Here is a 14,876-nt window from a genome sequence, read left to right as displayed (position 1 = left end):
GGGGGGAAAGCGGGAAAAATGGCCCGGGGTCCCCCCTAACCCCCCCGGGAAAAAAAAGGGCCCCCCCCCCCCTCCTCCCCACCTCCTGCCCCCCCCCCCCCCCCGGCCTGCGCGCGGTGGGTGCGGGCAGCGACGCTGGCGAGGGGACCGTCAGGCTTTCCCCCGCCGCGTTGTGATACCGACAGGTAAGCTTGGGCTTGAGGCGCTTTTGCAATAAAAGATGTTTAGTAATAAAAGGGCACTACTCTGCCAGCTCCACCTTCACCGGCCGCCCCTTGGGCGCACGGTCATGCTCGGGACGACTCCGCTTGCGACCTGGCGAGGTGAGATCGACGCTCAGCCCCATCGCCGCCTGGACCAGGGGGCGGCCATTAACCCTTTGGTACAACCAACCTGTGTGCCACTCTGGCGCTTGCTGCCGCCATAGTACGGGTTCAGGTCGATGTATATCTTTCCGTCAGCGGTGAACAGGTGTCGGCTTTCGTCCGAGAGGAGCTTGTCGGCCGGGCTCGTTGGTTTGCGCCAGACCGTGTGGCCTTTGGCAAGGGCGTCAGCGTAATCCCCGTCCTTCGCCGCCACCCATCCGTCACCGCTGACACGGTCCAGCTGCTCCTCCGTGTCCGGGTTACCCCGTTGGGGGTGACCGAGGACGACGACGGAGAGGTGTTGCCAAGCGCGATGAAGTGCCCATCGGCGCGGGAGGCGGCGCCTCCGCAGCGGGCAGAGCCGTTGCCCTTTGCGCCGGAGGGGAGCGGAGGAACGGAGTGTAGCACTTGAACTCCCAGCACGTAGTCATGGAGCCAAAGCGGATCAAGTCCTGTGTCCCTTGTTGACGTGGGCGTAGTAGCCCTTCCGCTCAGCCTTGGAGGCGGGGGTCCCGTCGCCCTTGTCGGCCAGCTGGATCGAGCCAACTGGCAGGGTGGTGTCGCTCGTGACGCTGGTGAGCGCTGTGTTGATCGGGGCCCACACCCCACCCACCTGTAGAGAGCGCGTGCATGCAGCGGTGGCTCCTCCCGATCCACTACTGGGCAGTCGGAGAAGGGGCAACTCCGTGCACTGACGGTCGGGCGTCAGAAACCACGCCTGCGTGGATCGCGTCAGTCACACCAGACTCGCTACCCAAACGGCCAAAGGCGGGATATCCACCTCGAGAACCTCGAGAACCACTCTCTCCGGACGTGTCCGAGTCCGGATCGGGGCAATTGATCGGGTCGTCGGCTGAGCTACACGATGAAGCGCGCCACCTGGCGCTCCGCTAGGCAGCACGTCAAAGCCGTCCGCACCTGCGATACCGAGCGGCTCGAGCAATCCCTCGCAGAAGCCGCTGCCGCCTTCCCGGGGTGCGCCGAGCGCGTTCTGGCCGTACTGATCCACGTGCGAGCCTTCAGCCTCGCGGACGCGCTTGACTGCATGAAAGCTGCAGGCTTCCGCGTCGGCCACGCGCTGCTCACGCTTGACGTCTTCCTCAGCTCGTCCCACGCGCACGATGGACGGCAGAGCGAGGCGCGGCTAACCCTCGCCGACTTTGAGCTGGCCTTCACCTTCTGGGACAAGCTCGAGGACGCCGTCAAGGCCTGGCTGAGCGTGAGCTTTGTGCGAGTGTGGCAGTCGCCCGCGGGCGCCGGCCTCCCAGGCCCTCTTCTCTTCCGCCTCAAGGAGCTGTGGCAGCACACGCCGCCGACTGCGAAACAGCGGCTGCCGCCCGCGCGCGCATGCGGCTTGGGCAGGAGCAAGGAGGAGACGTTCGACCTGCTGGACAGCCACGTCGACCTCAATGGCGACACGACGGCGCTTGTCGGCGAGCTTCTCTCGCGCGGCTTTCTGCCGCCGGACGAGACGCTCGGGTCGAGTGCTCTGCGGGCGCTTCACACCTGTGAGCGGCGTCTCTTCACGGGCGGGCGGTGTGAACAGGCGGCACGGCCTCATCGGCGGGCTGGTCTGGACGCGGCCGGAGCTCGCGGCGGAGCGGCTGCTTGCGGGCACGATCGCCCTGGACAAGCCTCAGCCGACCATCGCGCGCGCGCTCGCGGCCGCCATCGCCGACTCGAGCAGCGAGCTGACCGACCGTGCGGTGAAGCACTTTGGCCGCTTCGTCGACCTCCTGTGCGAGAGTTTGCCGCGGAGCACCGAGGGCCATGCTAAGCAATGAGCTCATTCGTCAATCAATTAGGTCCGAGAGCCTGCCGCAGAGCACCAACGCTGCGCTCGCGATGGCCGGGCCGCTGCTGGCGGTGGCGGCGCGGCTCAAGGAGGAGGAGCGCAGGCCGATCCTCGGCGCGCTCTCGGGCATCTACCTCGGGCCTGCGCCGGGCGAGACGCGCGTGGCCGAGGTCGTCCACCCGCGCGCGGGCGCTCTGGCGTGGTTCACCAACCGCACGGCGCTCCACCCCTCCGTTGAGACTGTCCCTCCGCACCCGAGAGGCCACCCGAGATCACCCGAGGTTAGGTGCTCCAGCCCTCCTACGAGATCTTCCTCGACACGGCGATCCGCGCCATCTCGCTCCGCGAGCTCGTGGGCGCCGTGCGGCCCGTCGAAAGCCTTCGCGTCAGCCGCGGCTTCCAAGAGCGGCTGCACGCGTGGGCGCTTGCGCAGCTCGAGAGGCGCGATGCCACCAGCACGCAGCAGCTGCTGCAGTTCCTCACCCGCTGGCTCGTCAAGCTCTGCACGGCCGAGCAGGTCGTCACCTGGTGGCTGCGCGCCGTCGACGCAGCCAACTCGTGGTCCTTCTTGCTCGCCTCGCTTCCCGCCGCCTCGGCGGCGAGTGAATGCGACGAGCGGCTGCACGCTCGTGTCGCCGAGCTGCTCGAGGGCGACACGTGCGCGACGCCGGCGCGCGCCGACGCGGTGCTGCTCGCCTTTGCCGCCCTCTGGCCGCAGAAGGTGCTGTCCCAGGTGGGCATTGCCGCGTGGCTCCCGCTTAGCCGCCGTCGCGCGTCGCCGCCGCCGAGCGTGGTCTCGGGCACGCTCGCCAGCGCTCGCACGGCGGAGAGCGCCGCGCACATCAACGACGCGCTCGCGCCCGAGGCTGAGATGGCGCGCGTGCTCGCGGCGCACCCGCTGATGCACAAGACCAAGACGAAGAGGGAGTTCGAGCAGCTCGAGGATTGGGTGCTCCGCCTCGAGCCGCGCCTGCTCCGTGCGGCGCCTGTCCAGGCGCGGCTCGTAGAGCTGCCCTGCTCGGCGGACGGGCTGAGAGGGGGGGCAGGGGCGGCAGGGAGGCAAGAGGCGCAAATCACGATCTCTGAGGGAGCCGGGGGGGGTCGCCGTCGCCCTAACGCATCCATTCACAATGAGCTAACCAATCAACTCATTAGGCGCGGCTCGTGGAGTTGCTCTGCGCGACTTGGTCCGACCGCGCGCGGCTGCTCGTCCTGTGCGAGAAGTTCGCGTTCAAGCTGCTCGTCGTGAGCGAGACGTGCGCCCGCCCCGCGGTTAGCCCATTCGCCACTGGTTTGATTCGCACGCCCGAGCCCGCACTCGGCCCGGGGGGAGGCCACTGGACCTCTGCCCCGCAGGCCGGGGGACATCGCGTCGCTCGTCACTTTCCTCCGCAAGTGCCCGCACCTCGGCGGCAAGCACGACTTCCTCAAGCGGCAGCTGGCGCGGTATGCGTCCGCCTCGACCGGTGGAGGCCTCAAGCTCGCGCCCCTGCTCCCGCTGCTAGAGGCGTTTGCCCCAACGGCGGAGGCGCTGATCGACCTGCTGCACGCGCTGCTCTACTTCCCGCTGTTTGAGATGTGCAACTTTGAGATGTGCAACGATGTCGTCGACCCGCCGGTGGTAGCGCTGCTATACCGTCTCCTCGCGGCGGAGGAGGAGGCGGAGCGGCGCGTGCTCCTGCTGCGCTCCTGCCGCTTCCGCACGCCGCCGCCGCCTGAGCGAGACGAGTGCGTCGATAGCGAGGCCTTCGAGGCCGCCGCCACTGCCGCCGCCACTGCCGGCACTGGCGTCGCCGCGGCGACGCCTGACGTGGGCGACGCGCCGCCGCCCCTCGACTTGCCGTGCCCACTCTTCCGGCACTTCGGCCCTCACGGCGAGGCGGTGGTGCTCGAGTACCTGCGCTCGGCCTCGCCCAAATCGCTGGTCAAGCTCTTTGGCGGCGGCGGCGAGGCCGAGGCACAGCAAGAGGGCGCCGCCTTCGCCAAGCTGTGCGGCGTCGCGATGCGCTCGTGGCGGCTGGCGGCGTGCCGCCTCGAGGAGGTTGCGGACGTCCTGACCGTGGTCGGCTGGTTCCCGGAGGCGCGCTCCCGCTGCGCGCCGCTCGTGTGGGGCGCGGGCGACGACAGCGGGCGGTTCGAGGCGCTGACGGTCGAGTCGCAGGTGGAGCAGCACACGGCGCAGGTGCGGCAGGTGCTCGCGAGCACGCCGCCCGACCTCGGGGCGCTGCCGCGCAAGTGGTGGCACTGCGTGCCGTGGGGCCGCTGTACCGAGGCCGACTTGGCCCAGCTGGTGGGCGCGGGGGTCGAGGTGCCCCTCAGCGAGGTGGGCTTCGCGGCGCGCGGCTGGCCCACGCAGCAATTGCTGCTCGAGGCGCACGCCGACGACGTCGCCGCGCTCGTCGAGTTCGCGCCGCAGGCCGAGGGGCCGATTGGGGTGCGTCGCGGCGCCAACCCACACGCCGAGATCAGCCGAGATTAGCCGAGGTTGCCCGAGTTTAGCCGAGTTTAGCCGAGGCTAGCCGCCTCGCGCACACGCCGAGCTTGCCGCCGCATCAGTTCACGCCGGCCCCCCTCGCCCGCGCAGGTGTACCTCCAGCGGGTCTTCGAGCTGCTGCCGGCGTCGGACAGCCTGCTGCGCAAGCTGGGCGACGGCGTCGAGGACGAGGAGCGGCTGCAGAGCGGGTGGAACCAGCTGCTGCACACACTCCTCGCGAAGATTAAGCTGCGCATCCGCGAGCAAGGCAACCCTTTGCACTCCGAGGAGCAGCTGCTGCTCTTCGGCGGCTGCGCCACACGGCTCGCCGACCCGTCCAACTCAACGCACGCCCCGGCTACCGCGTGTCCTCGGTGGCGGTGCTGCTCTCTCTTCACACGCCCACCTGTGGACAGGCTACTCGCCGACCTGATGGAGGCGAAGTTGGTCGACCCCTCGCACATCTTCGAGCTCATCAAGTTCGTCCTCGGCTGCAAGTACGTGCCCAACCAAAGCGGGCTGCTGCACGTCGTGCGCGACTCGGCGCTGCGCGCGATGATGCGCCTCGACAAGGGCGCGCTCCTGCCCGGGCTAGTCTCGGCCAATCTCGCTGACATTGGCGCCTCTCGTCTCGAATCTTGGCCAGCCTCCTCCCCTCCCACCCAATCAGGAGAGCGCGACGAGCTGCACCGCACGCTACTGCAGGGGAGGGAGAGCGCGCTGCCGCTGCAGGCGCCATCTTTGATCTTAGATAGTTGAAACACGAGTTCATTCTAGTTGACATCATTGACACGAATCAGCTCCTCGCGGCAGGTGCTCTTTTCCCTCGCCGTCACGGAGCTCGAGGGGTCCGGGCACCCCCTTGTGGTGCGCCAGGTAATAATCCCCCCTAGGGGGAGATTTCCCGAGAGCCCCTTTTTTTTTGGAAATGACCGCCCCCCCCCCCCCCCCCCACTTCCTCCCCCACGACCTCCCTTCACCCCGCCAGACGGAGAGGCTCGATGCCGACGGCTGGCTTGAGCTCCTCTCGCTCGTCAAGGACGCGAACCCGGTCAGCGGCAAGGTGCACACCTTCCCGCGCTCGCTCGGCCCGCTCTTTGCCGAGCGCTTCCTCGCTCGCTACTTGCGGGACGACCCGACGCTGCCGCCCCGCCACCCGCACCGCGCCGCGCGCGACGCGCGCTACTACCTCCTCTTCGTCGCCTGCACGCCTCCGGCCGGCGTCGCGAGGTACGTGCTCGGCATGCTGGCGGGGCAACGGCACGAGCTCGACGATATGTTGCTCGGCTCGCTCGCTTATCGGATGAGCGGCGCCGAGTTCCGGGAGGTCATCGAGTACATCCAGCCTTCCGCCTGGCCCTCGCGGCTGCAATGGGCGCTCACGTGCGTCGCCGAGCGGGGAGAGGCGTCCAGATGTCGAGAGCGCCCGAGGGCACCCGAGCTCAGCCGAGATTAGGTGCGTCATCGAGATGGGAGACACGTGCGAGATGCTGCGCCACGTACTCGACGTGCTCGCCGCCTTTGGGGAGGGGCTCCTCGCGCAGCTCCTCAAGGCGCTCCTCACAGATCCGCTGCTGGCTACCACGGCCAAGCTGCTCGCACAGGCCGAGCCGCGCACGCTGCTGCGGCAGCGACTGCCCAAGGCGGAGGGCAGCGCGGCGTCGCGCGCGCTGTGGCTGGTATACCACCGCGAGGCGTGGCGGGCGGGCGCGCCTTACACGCGTGAGGAGCTACGCCGCGACGCGCACCTCACGGCCAAGGCGCCGCTGAGTCGGCCCGAGGTGTTTCGCGCTCGGCTCCGGCGGCCCCTCGTAACAGATTCCCCGAGGCGACCCGAGATGGCCCGAGAGTAGGTGCTGCTTCTCGGCGTGGACGCCCCCTCGTACAAGCTCCTGATCGAGGAGGCGCCGCAGCACGCGGTGTGTGCCTTCGCGTACCGGCTGCTCGAGGCGGAGCCGGCCTTCGCCGCCAAGCTCTCCCAGGCACAGCTCCTCTCCGTCGTCGAGCTGACCGCCTCCGGCCTCCGCGACGACGCGCATTGGGAGACGTGCCGCCGCGTGGTGCCGGCGGTCGAGCCCGCGATCGCGCTCCGCCTCTCAATCGACCTCTTCAAGGCGTCGCGCGAGCTCCCCGACCTGCAGCTGCTCAAGCACGCGTACCACCGCGTCGACTGCTTCACGCGCAAGCAGGTGTGGCTGCCTGCAGAGCTGGGCGCGCTGTGGACGTCCCACCGCGACGCGCTGCAGCGCGAGGTGGTGGAGGGCGCGCTGCCGCACGCGACCACGCTCGGCGGCATGTTTTCCGCCCACGTGCCTCGGCTGGACTCCGCCTCTGAGGCGGCCGAGGGGGGCGCAAAGCAAGAAGGACGCCTCTGAGACTAGCTTCTGAAAGCGACGCCTCTTTGTCTCTGCTCCGCTGGCACGTGCGGGCCGTTCGTGCGAAGACGCTGCCCTTGTTTCGCTCTCCTCTCGGCCGACCCCGTCCCCGACCCCGTGTGCGTCTAGTAGAATTCCCACAGCGGCAAGAGCCAAGAATTCGGTTTTCGCATATCATTTGACATTTCATATGTCAACACCGCCCCGATGACGTTTACGTAGTCTCTTTAGACCTCGGGCAATTGCCCCATCCTTCACCGTCTCTACATGAAAGGCTCGCTCTGGTGTAAGTGAATGTGCGAAGGCATGGATGCGAGGGCTGCACACACAGTTGTGGCCACAGGGTGCTGCCGCGCTGGCAGGAGCGAGCCTTACCTTCATGTTCGGCGCTGCTGCTTCGGATACGGCATGGACAAGAGGCTGATCCAGCGTGTGATCCTCGTGTAGCTCTTTCCCCTTCCTGAGGATTGGGCCACTCGTGCTAGTCGTAGATGTCCGTAGTGCGAGTGCGCGTAGATTCAGGTGGGTTGTAATTCTCAATAGAATCAGCATCCCCATGTGGCTCATTGAGCTCAGCAAGACTTGGGCGGGCGCTGACGGCGCCGCCTTCGTCGCCATGGGGGGTAGGCCAGAGGCCATTAGACCCACACCCCCAAGCAAACGGACGTGCAGGGATGCGGGGTGATGCTGAGACCAGAGCCGGAGACAGTCGCACACGACTGGGACACCGCTACACCGGTGTGAAGGTTTTGTGTTTACCTGGGCCCCGAACATGCTTCGCCAGTGTGTTCGCTAAGCTCGGCGGACGGGCCGGGGGCCAGCTGTTTCCGAAGCACTGCACAATTCAGCCCGAGGAGAGCTACCTAGTCTCTCATCTTAAGGGGAAGGACCCTGAGTTGCACAGGGGTTGTGCGCCAGGCCCTCCTGCTCGGCTCCAGCGAGTAGACAAGTGTTGCCATCAACAGAGGAGAAGAATCTGACCTCAGGGCTGATGTGACCAAGGTAGCGTGGTTTTACCTCACACCCATGGTCTCACAGTGTATGCCGGCAGTCGTCGAGCAGTGTCGCTAACCAATGTGAAGGTGAAGGTGAAAAAATCGGCGCGCGGGCCTCCTGGGGCTGCGCCCCAGACCCCCTTGACTGGGGGGACCCCCCCCAAGAGCACCCCCGTCGCCCCCGGGGGCCCGTCGACTACCCAGGGGCGCTGTCGAGGTTCGCCGAGCGTGGCGCAGGTTGGAGGACACCGTCACCGACGAGCGCGTTGGACTTTTCACTCCGGACAAAGACGGCTACACGCACACGAGCCGTGGTCGTGTAGCCGTTAGCGGCGAGGCGCGGGACCGTCTGTGGCGAAGTGGGTCGCGTCCTCCGATTTCCTCAACTCACGGTCCTTCCCCCGTACAGCGTACTATCTCGGGGCGCGCTTGCGTACTTTAGTTGCGACATGCGATGAGCGATCACCCTCAAGCGATTGTCCAGACGCGCGCCGTGCGTCTGTAGTCCTCGTAGACCATGGCTGGTCGTGAGGGGATGGTGGTGGGTTCTCGAAAAAGAAGAGCGCAAGGGGGGACATAGCAAGAAGCGAGGACGCAGCTACGCAAGTCACGGGCGCGCCTCTACAAATTGGCAGGTGCCGCCCCTGTCTACAAAGGGCGCCCAGCCGTCGAGCTCCTTCTGGCAGAGCGGGCATGTGTACACGCGCTCGCCGCCTGGGGCGTAGCCGTAGGGGGTGCCCGTCTCGTCCGTATCCTCGCCCAGTTCCTCGGCGATGAGATTGTCGAAGCTGTTGAAGGGGCTGCCTGGGCGCGGCGGCGGTGCCCGCAAGTGAAAGGCGAGTCGGTCCTTGCACTGCATGCACACCGAGTGGCCGCACGGCTCGAGGCTCGCAAAGAGGGCCTCCTCCTGCTTGCGGAATGGCACGCCGTACAGGTGCGGTATGTATTCCGCGAAGCAAATCGGGCAGTCGCCGCGCGTGTCCGCCGGCTCGACGACGCCGCAGATCTGAAAGACCTGGAGGAGGAAGTTGGCGGCGCTGAAGTCGCAGCCCTCCACGCTCAGGGGCGAGTGGCCCAGCCGATCGTCGCTGCGGACGGCGGGGGCGAGGCGGGGTGGGGGGTGGGGGGGGGGGGGTAAAGGGGCGGGTAAGGAGGAGGATGACGCGGGCGGCGGCGCGGTGAAGCTCGGTGAAGGTTGGGACAGCACGACGAGAGGGCGCGGGGGGTTGAGAGGCGGGGGAAGGCGAGGCGTGGGGAGGGGGTGGGGGGGTGGGGGGATCTACGCGCTCGCGCACAGCTGTTTGCACTCGCGCCACGTGAGCTTGCCCCACCGCTCGAGCACAACGCGAAGGGAGGCCGGCTCGACGACCATCCGCCGGTGCAAGTGGCGCGCGGCCGCCTCGTTCGACGGCAGCCGCGCCTCGACGGTCTGATCGGCGCGGAGGTGTGCATAGATGTCGACCTCGACGATGTGCTGGATCAGCTGCGCGTAGAGCATGAGGCGTACCGCGTGGGGCCGGTCGGCGAGCCACGCAAAGCAGTCGGCGTGCCGCGGCCGGTCGTACCCGTCGAGCACGTCGCGCGTGATGCAGTCGCAGCCGGGCCTTACCCACTTGCCCGCCTTCTCGGGCGGCGGCTCGCAGGCGGGCGCCAGACCTGCGCGGCGAGAACAAGGGTCGTGTGTGTGTGTGTGTGTGTGTGGTGTGCGCGTCGTGCCCGCCGCGTGAGTGCACGGGCTGTGCATGCAGAGAGTACAGCTGAACGCGTGCTCAGCTGAACGTCTCGAGTGTACGTCTCGAGTGTGGTGCACGGGGATTCGTAATCTAGGGCGCCAGACCCGGCTCGCCGAGGGCCTCGGCGGGCGGCTCCCCAAAGGTCAAGAAGGCGGCGCGGCGGCGCGGATCGCAGCGCTCCCCGAGCAGCTCCACCGCCTCGAGCTGGGCGAGCTGCCGCTCGAGCGTCGTGGTGGCCGAGCGCCCGTTCGCTCCCGCCGCCGCGCCGCTCGCCGCATAGCCCCACATGGCTGCGCCTTCGGCAGCGCCGTCCCGTTGCGGCGCAGCCTCGGTCACCTCGAGCCAGTAGTCGGCGCCTTGATCTTGGAGGAGGCAGGAGCCGGCTGGGAGGGCCGCCTCGGATATAAAACAGCTCGTCTTCTCGCCCCAAACGCCGGAGAGCTCCACGTGCACGCTTCCTTGCGAGCGGCCCAGCACGGCGGTCACTCTCGGCGTCGTGGACCGCGCGAGCACGGCCGCGAGCCGCCGCTCCGCGTGCCGCGCGTTCACGTGGACCGCGAGGTCCTTGTGGCCCGAAGGCGTCCAGCCAGTCTGGACGCTGGTGCTGGACATCTTGGCAGCCCGGCGGATGGCGAATGGCGGATGGCGGAAACCGAGGCGCGGACAGCCGATTTTTTTGGCTACGAGTAGCCTCCGGTCCGAGGATGTTGGTGATTACAAGAAACACGCTGCCAAGCCTCCCAAGCCAATGGTGTCTAAGGGTCTCTGGCACTCCTGGATGCATGCACGGTCACAACGGAGTAGCAATGTTCGAAAGTGTCCGAGCGGTCCCGAGCCGTCCCGAGCCGTCCCGAGCCGTCCCGAGCCGTCCCGAGCCGTCCCGAGCCGTCCCGAGCGGTCCCGAGCGGTCCCGAGCTGTCCCGAGCGGTCCCGAGCCGTCCCGAGCAGCGAGCTGTCCCAACGGCCTAGATGCTAAAGTTCGACCGGCGGGGGCGCGGCGCTTGGGCCAGCTTCCTGCAGGCGCGGATCAAGCCATGGGAGTATGGTCTTGGGGACAAGCAAGGCTTACGTCGGGCAGCGGCAGATCATCACAGAATGGAAGGGCCGGAACCTGTCCCTCGAGAAACAACGGTTCAACAAGACGGTGCAGCACTACCGTGGGCGTGTGGAGCACCTCATTGGCCAGGTAGTGGACAACCGTATGGCTCTGTGCACTACGTGGCGCGGCTCAATCACCCTGCTTGCCGCGGTCAACTCATGAAGATCGCGGCGCACATGGTTGGGCTCCAGGATCGTATGAAGGGACCTAGGTATGATGTGTTTGGCCCGTGGCCGGTGTGCCCGCCGCACATTGCGGCGCAGTTTCCTTAGTGCTTTGCTGTTATTTGCTAATCTCATGAATTGTTTACCATTTCTTCTCACACTGCAGCACCTCCGCGCCGCCCAGCCGTGCAGCCCAGCCAGCCGGAGGCGGGCCGCAAAAATGTCCCAGCCGCGCCCCCGAGCGAGGCCGAGCGGTCCCGAGCGGTCCCGAGCGGTCCCGAGGGTCCCGAGCGGTCCCGAGCCGTCCCGAGCGGTCCCGAGCCGTCCCGAGCGGTCCCGAGCGGTCCCGAGCGGTCCCGAGCGGTCCCAGAGCACCCCAGAGCACCCCAGAGCCTACCTGAGAGCCCACGGCCGCTTGGCAGGCACCTGCCTCGAGCCTGTTTCTTGTAATGACTAACATCCCGAGCCTAGTCTCTGGGGGGGTCGGGACCGCATGTGGTGAAGGTGCTGGGGGGGTCGGGACCCCCCCCCTAGCATGTGGTGAAGGTGCTGGGGGGGGTCGGACCCCCCCCTAGCATGTGGTGTGGAGAGAAGTGCGCCCCCCTCCCTGGAAGCGATGTGCGCCTGCTCTAGGTGGTCGAAGGTTGGTGGTGCATGTAATTTAGGTAGCAAAATAGTGTAAGAGGTCGTTAGGCAGTTGCGCCACGGCCTTCTTTAGTAAAAGGCGAAAGAAGGGCAGGTATGACGTAACCGCGATACCGTCTTCACAGTGAATTCGGGCACTCTTGAAGCGGCTCGGAACCAGGCAGCTTGTGGCGGGGCCCCCGTCGGCACGCGCCGAGGTGTTGCCTCGCCCACAGCAGGAGGAGGGAGAGGGCTGTCTAGTGTAGAGGGCGGCACGCGGCAGGGGGTCGCCGACGCGATACGCGTACAAATGGCGGCGCGGCGCGCGGCGACGGCGCGGCCACGCTCCGCGGCAGCCGCCTAAAAAGAAAGAAAACACCGGCCCAAGGATGGAGGACGGCAAGTCAATAAAATATCTTTTCCTTTTTCCTGTGTCGAACCTGTGTCGAACCCTGGCGAGAAGAGACCACGCCTGCTATTCACAGCAGAACCTCGCCCCGCTTCCGAAAATTCGCCTCGAAAAATTCTCTTTTCGATTGCGGAGAGCGTGTGTGTGTGCGTAGGTCGTAGCTGGTGGTGCGTAGGTGGTGGTGCGTATAGGTGGTGGTAGTGGTGCGTAGGTCGTAGCTGGTGGTGCATGTAAATTTAGGAAGCAAAATAGTGTAAGAGGTCGTTAGGCAGTTGCGCCACGGCCTTCTTTAGTAAAAGGCGAAAGAAGGGCACGTATGACGTAACCGCGATAGCGTCTTCACAGGTGAATTCGGGCACTCTTGAAGCGGCTCGGAACCAGGCAGCTTGTGGCGGGGCCCCCGTCGGCACGCGCCGAGGTGTTGCCTCGCCCAGCAGGAGGAGGGAGAGGGCTGTCTAGTGTAGAGGGCGGCACGCGGCAGGGGGCCGCCGACGCGATACGCGTACAAATTCCGCGGCAGCTGCCTAAAAAGAAAGAAAACACGCGCTGCAAGGGATGGATGGAGGACGGCAAGTCAATAAAAATATCTTTTCCTTTTTCCTGTGTCGAACCTGTGTCGAACCCTGGCGAGTAGAGACCAATCACAGCAGAACGTCAAAAAAATTCTTTTCCCTTGCGAGAGAGCGTGTGGGAGAGCCAGCTTCGCGCGCGACGGCTACAATCTGCAAAGTCTCCCAGCGAGAGCGATGCCTGCCAAGGGCACGCCCGCGTGGCACGCCGCGCAGAAGGCGCAGGCAGGCGGCAAGCCGCAGGTCGACAAGACGTTTGGCATGAAGAACAAGAAGGGCAAGGCCGTGCAGGCCAAGTTCCACACGCAGAACGGCGGAGCCGACAATGCGGCGCAAGAGAAGCGGCGCGCAGAGATGAAGAAGGCGGAGCAGGAAGCGATGAACGCGCTGCTGTTCCAGGCGCGCTCCGCAGCCCACCCCGGCCACAGGCGGCTGCGCGCGCCCGAGTGAGCGGGGATCGCCGGCCATCGGAGGGGCTGCTGTTGCAGTGCTCACGCATTGACGCAGCGCGGGGGCGGAGCGCCACGGGGACAGTCGGGGGTGGACACCGCGACAGAGAGGGACGGGGCCGTCGCCGGCCGTTCGGCTGTGCGTTGCGGCCGCCGCGAGGAGACCAGCTGTCAGCGGCCAGTGTCGCGCCGCCAGCCGAGGAGGAGAGAGGAGGAGAGGGGAGGGGAGGGGAGGGGAGGAGAGCTGCAGCGGCGGCGGGGACGGAAGACGCAGCAGAGTGAAGCAGCGGCGCAGCAAGAGAGAGACAGGGGGGTAGATCGCCGCCACCCATCAGCGCTGCGGCCGTCCCTGGCCCATCCCTCCCCACCCCTCCCCACCCCTGCCCCTGGCGCTGACCAGCCGCCCCGTCGCACCGCGGCGCGCGCAGGAGGCGAAGAAGAAGAACGAGAAGAACAAGGAGAAGGCGAAGAAGGAGGAGAAGAAGAAGGAGGAGGACAAGGCGCCGCCCGAGAGACGCTCGCGCGCAGCCGAGACGCGAGCACAAGGCAGCGGCGAGCCGCGAGGTCGTGTGTGGGTAGGAGCCGACGGAGATGCTTGCGCGGATCGAGTGGCTCAAGAAGCGAACGACGACCCGCACGCCCGTCACGCTCGACCGGCTAAAGGCGCGGATGCATGCATAGATGCATAGCTGGGGGGAGAGAGGCGAGGCAGCAGGTCGAGCCACGGCTAGACAGGCGAGCGCCTTCAAGAAGGCGAGGGCGGCAGAGGGCGAGGGCGGCGTGAGAGACGGGTCGCGCGGGAGCGGCACACAGACCAAGAGACACCTCACTCGGCCAGCTGACACTGCCACGCCCCCGGAGCGTATCCTCTTGGGCGGTGGTGTCGTTGACCCTGCCGTCGCCGCCTGGACGCCGAGAGGAGCGACCTTCGGTGGAGCTCCCCACCACTCCCTCTTGATGTCGGCCGCGATCTCCAGCGATCTCCAGCGATCTCCAGCGATCTCCAGCGATCTCCCGCGATCTCCCGCGATCTCCCATGGCTGCGTGCAACGTCGCTCAGAGCACCCCCCCCCCCCCTGCTCGCCAGGCGTGGATCGAGAGGAAGAAGGCCAAGAAGGAGGCGGAGCGGCTCGCCAAGCTGGGCAATGCCAAGGCGGCGCTCTCGTCGGGCAAGAAGCTCGCCGGCGTCACTGGCCGCGAGCTCTTCCAGGTGCCTCTCTCTGCCTCTCTCCCTCTCTGCCTCTCTCTCTCTCTCTCTCTCTCTCTCTCTCTCTCTCTCTCTCTCTCTGCCTCTTTCTCTCTCCCTCTCTCTCTGCCTCTTTCTCTCTCCCCCTCCCTCTCTCTCTCTCTCTCTCTCTCTCTCTCTCTCTCTCTCTCTCTCTCTCTCTCTCTCCCTCCCTCCCTCCCTCCCTCTCTCTCTCTCTCCCTCTCTCTCCCTGCCTCTCTCCCTTTCTGCCTCCCTCGGCCTCTCCTCTCGTCCCCGACTGCCCCCCCCCCCCCTCTCCCCAAGGTGGACTCGACGCTCTTCGTCGACGATGCCGAGGCCGCCGAGGACACCTTCGACGAGCGCACCGGCGCCGGCACGCTCTCCGACGACGAGGAGGGGGGCGAGGAGGGGGCGGCGCGTGCCGGGGGCGGCGAGGCGGCAGCAGGGTCCCACCCCGGCGCCTCTGTCAGCGACCTGGTTCTCGGCGCGCGGACCAAGGGAAGGGAAGGGGGGGGGTGCGGACAAGGCACACCCTCTCCTGAAGTGTCTCGGCGGTGTCGTCGCAGGCGAGAGGGTCGAGGGGCGGTACATGGGGGGCAAGGCGTGGTATGGCGGCGTC

At 66.9% G+C, this 14,876-nt stretch overlaps 3 protein-coding genes across 3 annotated transcripts; 2 read left to right on the top strand and 1 right to left on the bottom strand.

Annotated features, from left to right (window-relative positions):
- The first annotated feature begins 1,193 nt into the window (after positions 1–1,193).
- On the top strand, positions 1,194–7,206 carry EMIHUDRAFT_435150 (hypothetical protein). The gene is made up of 13 exons (XM_005778100.1): positions 1,194–1,844; positions 1,912–2,103; positions 2,171–2,378; positions 2,447–3,154; positions 3,316–3,416; positions 3,517–4,594; positions 4,745–4,980; positions 5,050–5,207; positions 5,304–5,365; positions 5,447–5,509; positions 5,622–6,016; positions 6,090–6,414; positions 6,487–7,206. The coding sequence occupies exons 1-13, from the start codon at positions 1,231–1,233 to the stop codon at positions 7,006–7,008; spliced, it is 4,662 nt and encodes a 1,553-aa protein (XP_005778157.1). The 5' UTR covers positions 1,194–1,230; the 3' UTR covers positions 7,009–7,206.
- Positions 7,207–8,610: 1,404 nt separating this feature from the next.
- On the bottom strand, positions 8,611–10,348 carry EMIHUDRAFT_100672 (hypothetical protein; the record flags this gene model as incomplete). The annotated part of the gene is made up of 3 exons (XM_005778099.1): positions 8,611–9,091; positions 9,299–9,659; positions 9,841–10,348. 3 exons carry the CDS (start codon positions 10,346–10,348, stop codon positions 8,611–8,613), a joined length of 1,350 nt encoding a protein of 449 aa, XP_005778156.1.
- A 2,239-nt stretch (positions 10,349–12,587) lies between these two features.
- Positions 12,588–13,051, top strand: EMIHUDRAFT_205817 (hypothetical protein; the record flags this gene model as incomplete). The annotated part of the gene is made up of 2 exons (XM_005778098.1): positions 12,588–12,634; positions 12,727–13,051. 2 exons carry the CDS (start codon positions 12,588–12,590, stop codon positions 13,049–13,051), a joined length of 372 nt encoding a protein of 123 aa, XP_005778155.1.
- Between the last annotated feature and the right edge of the window lie 1,825 nt (positions 13,052–14,876).

This window comes from Emiliania huxleyi (genome assembly GCF_000372725.1).
Source record: "Emiliania huxleyi CCMP1516 unplaced genomic scaffold EMIHUscaffold_25, whole genome shotgun sequence".
In the NCBI taxonomy this organism is placed as follows: domain Eukaryota; phylum Haptophyta; order Isochrysidales; family Noelaerhabdaceae; genus Emiliania; species Emiliania huxleyi.
Note: the sequence above shows the minus strand (reverse complement) of the source record. Positions and strands in the feature narration are given on the sequence as shown.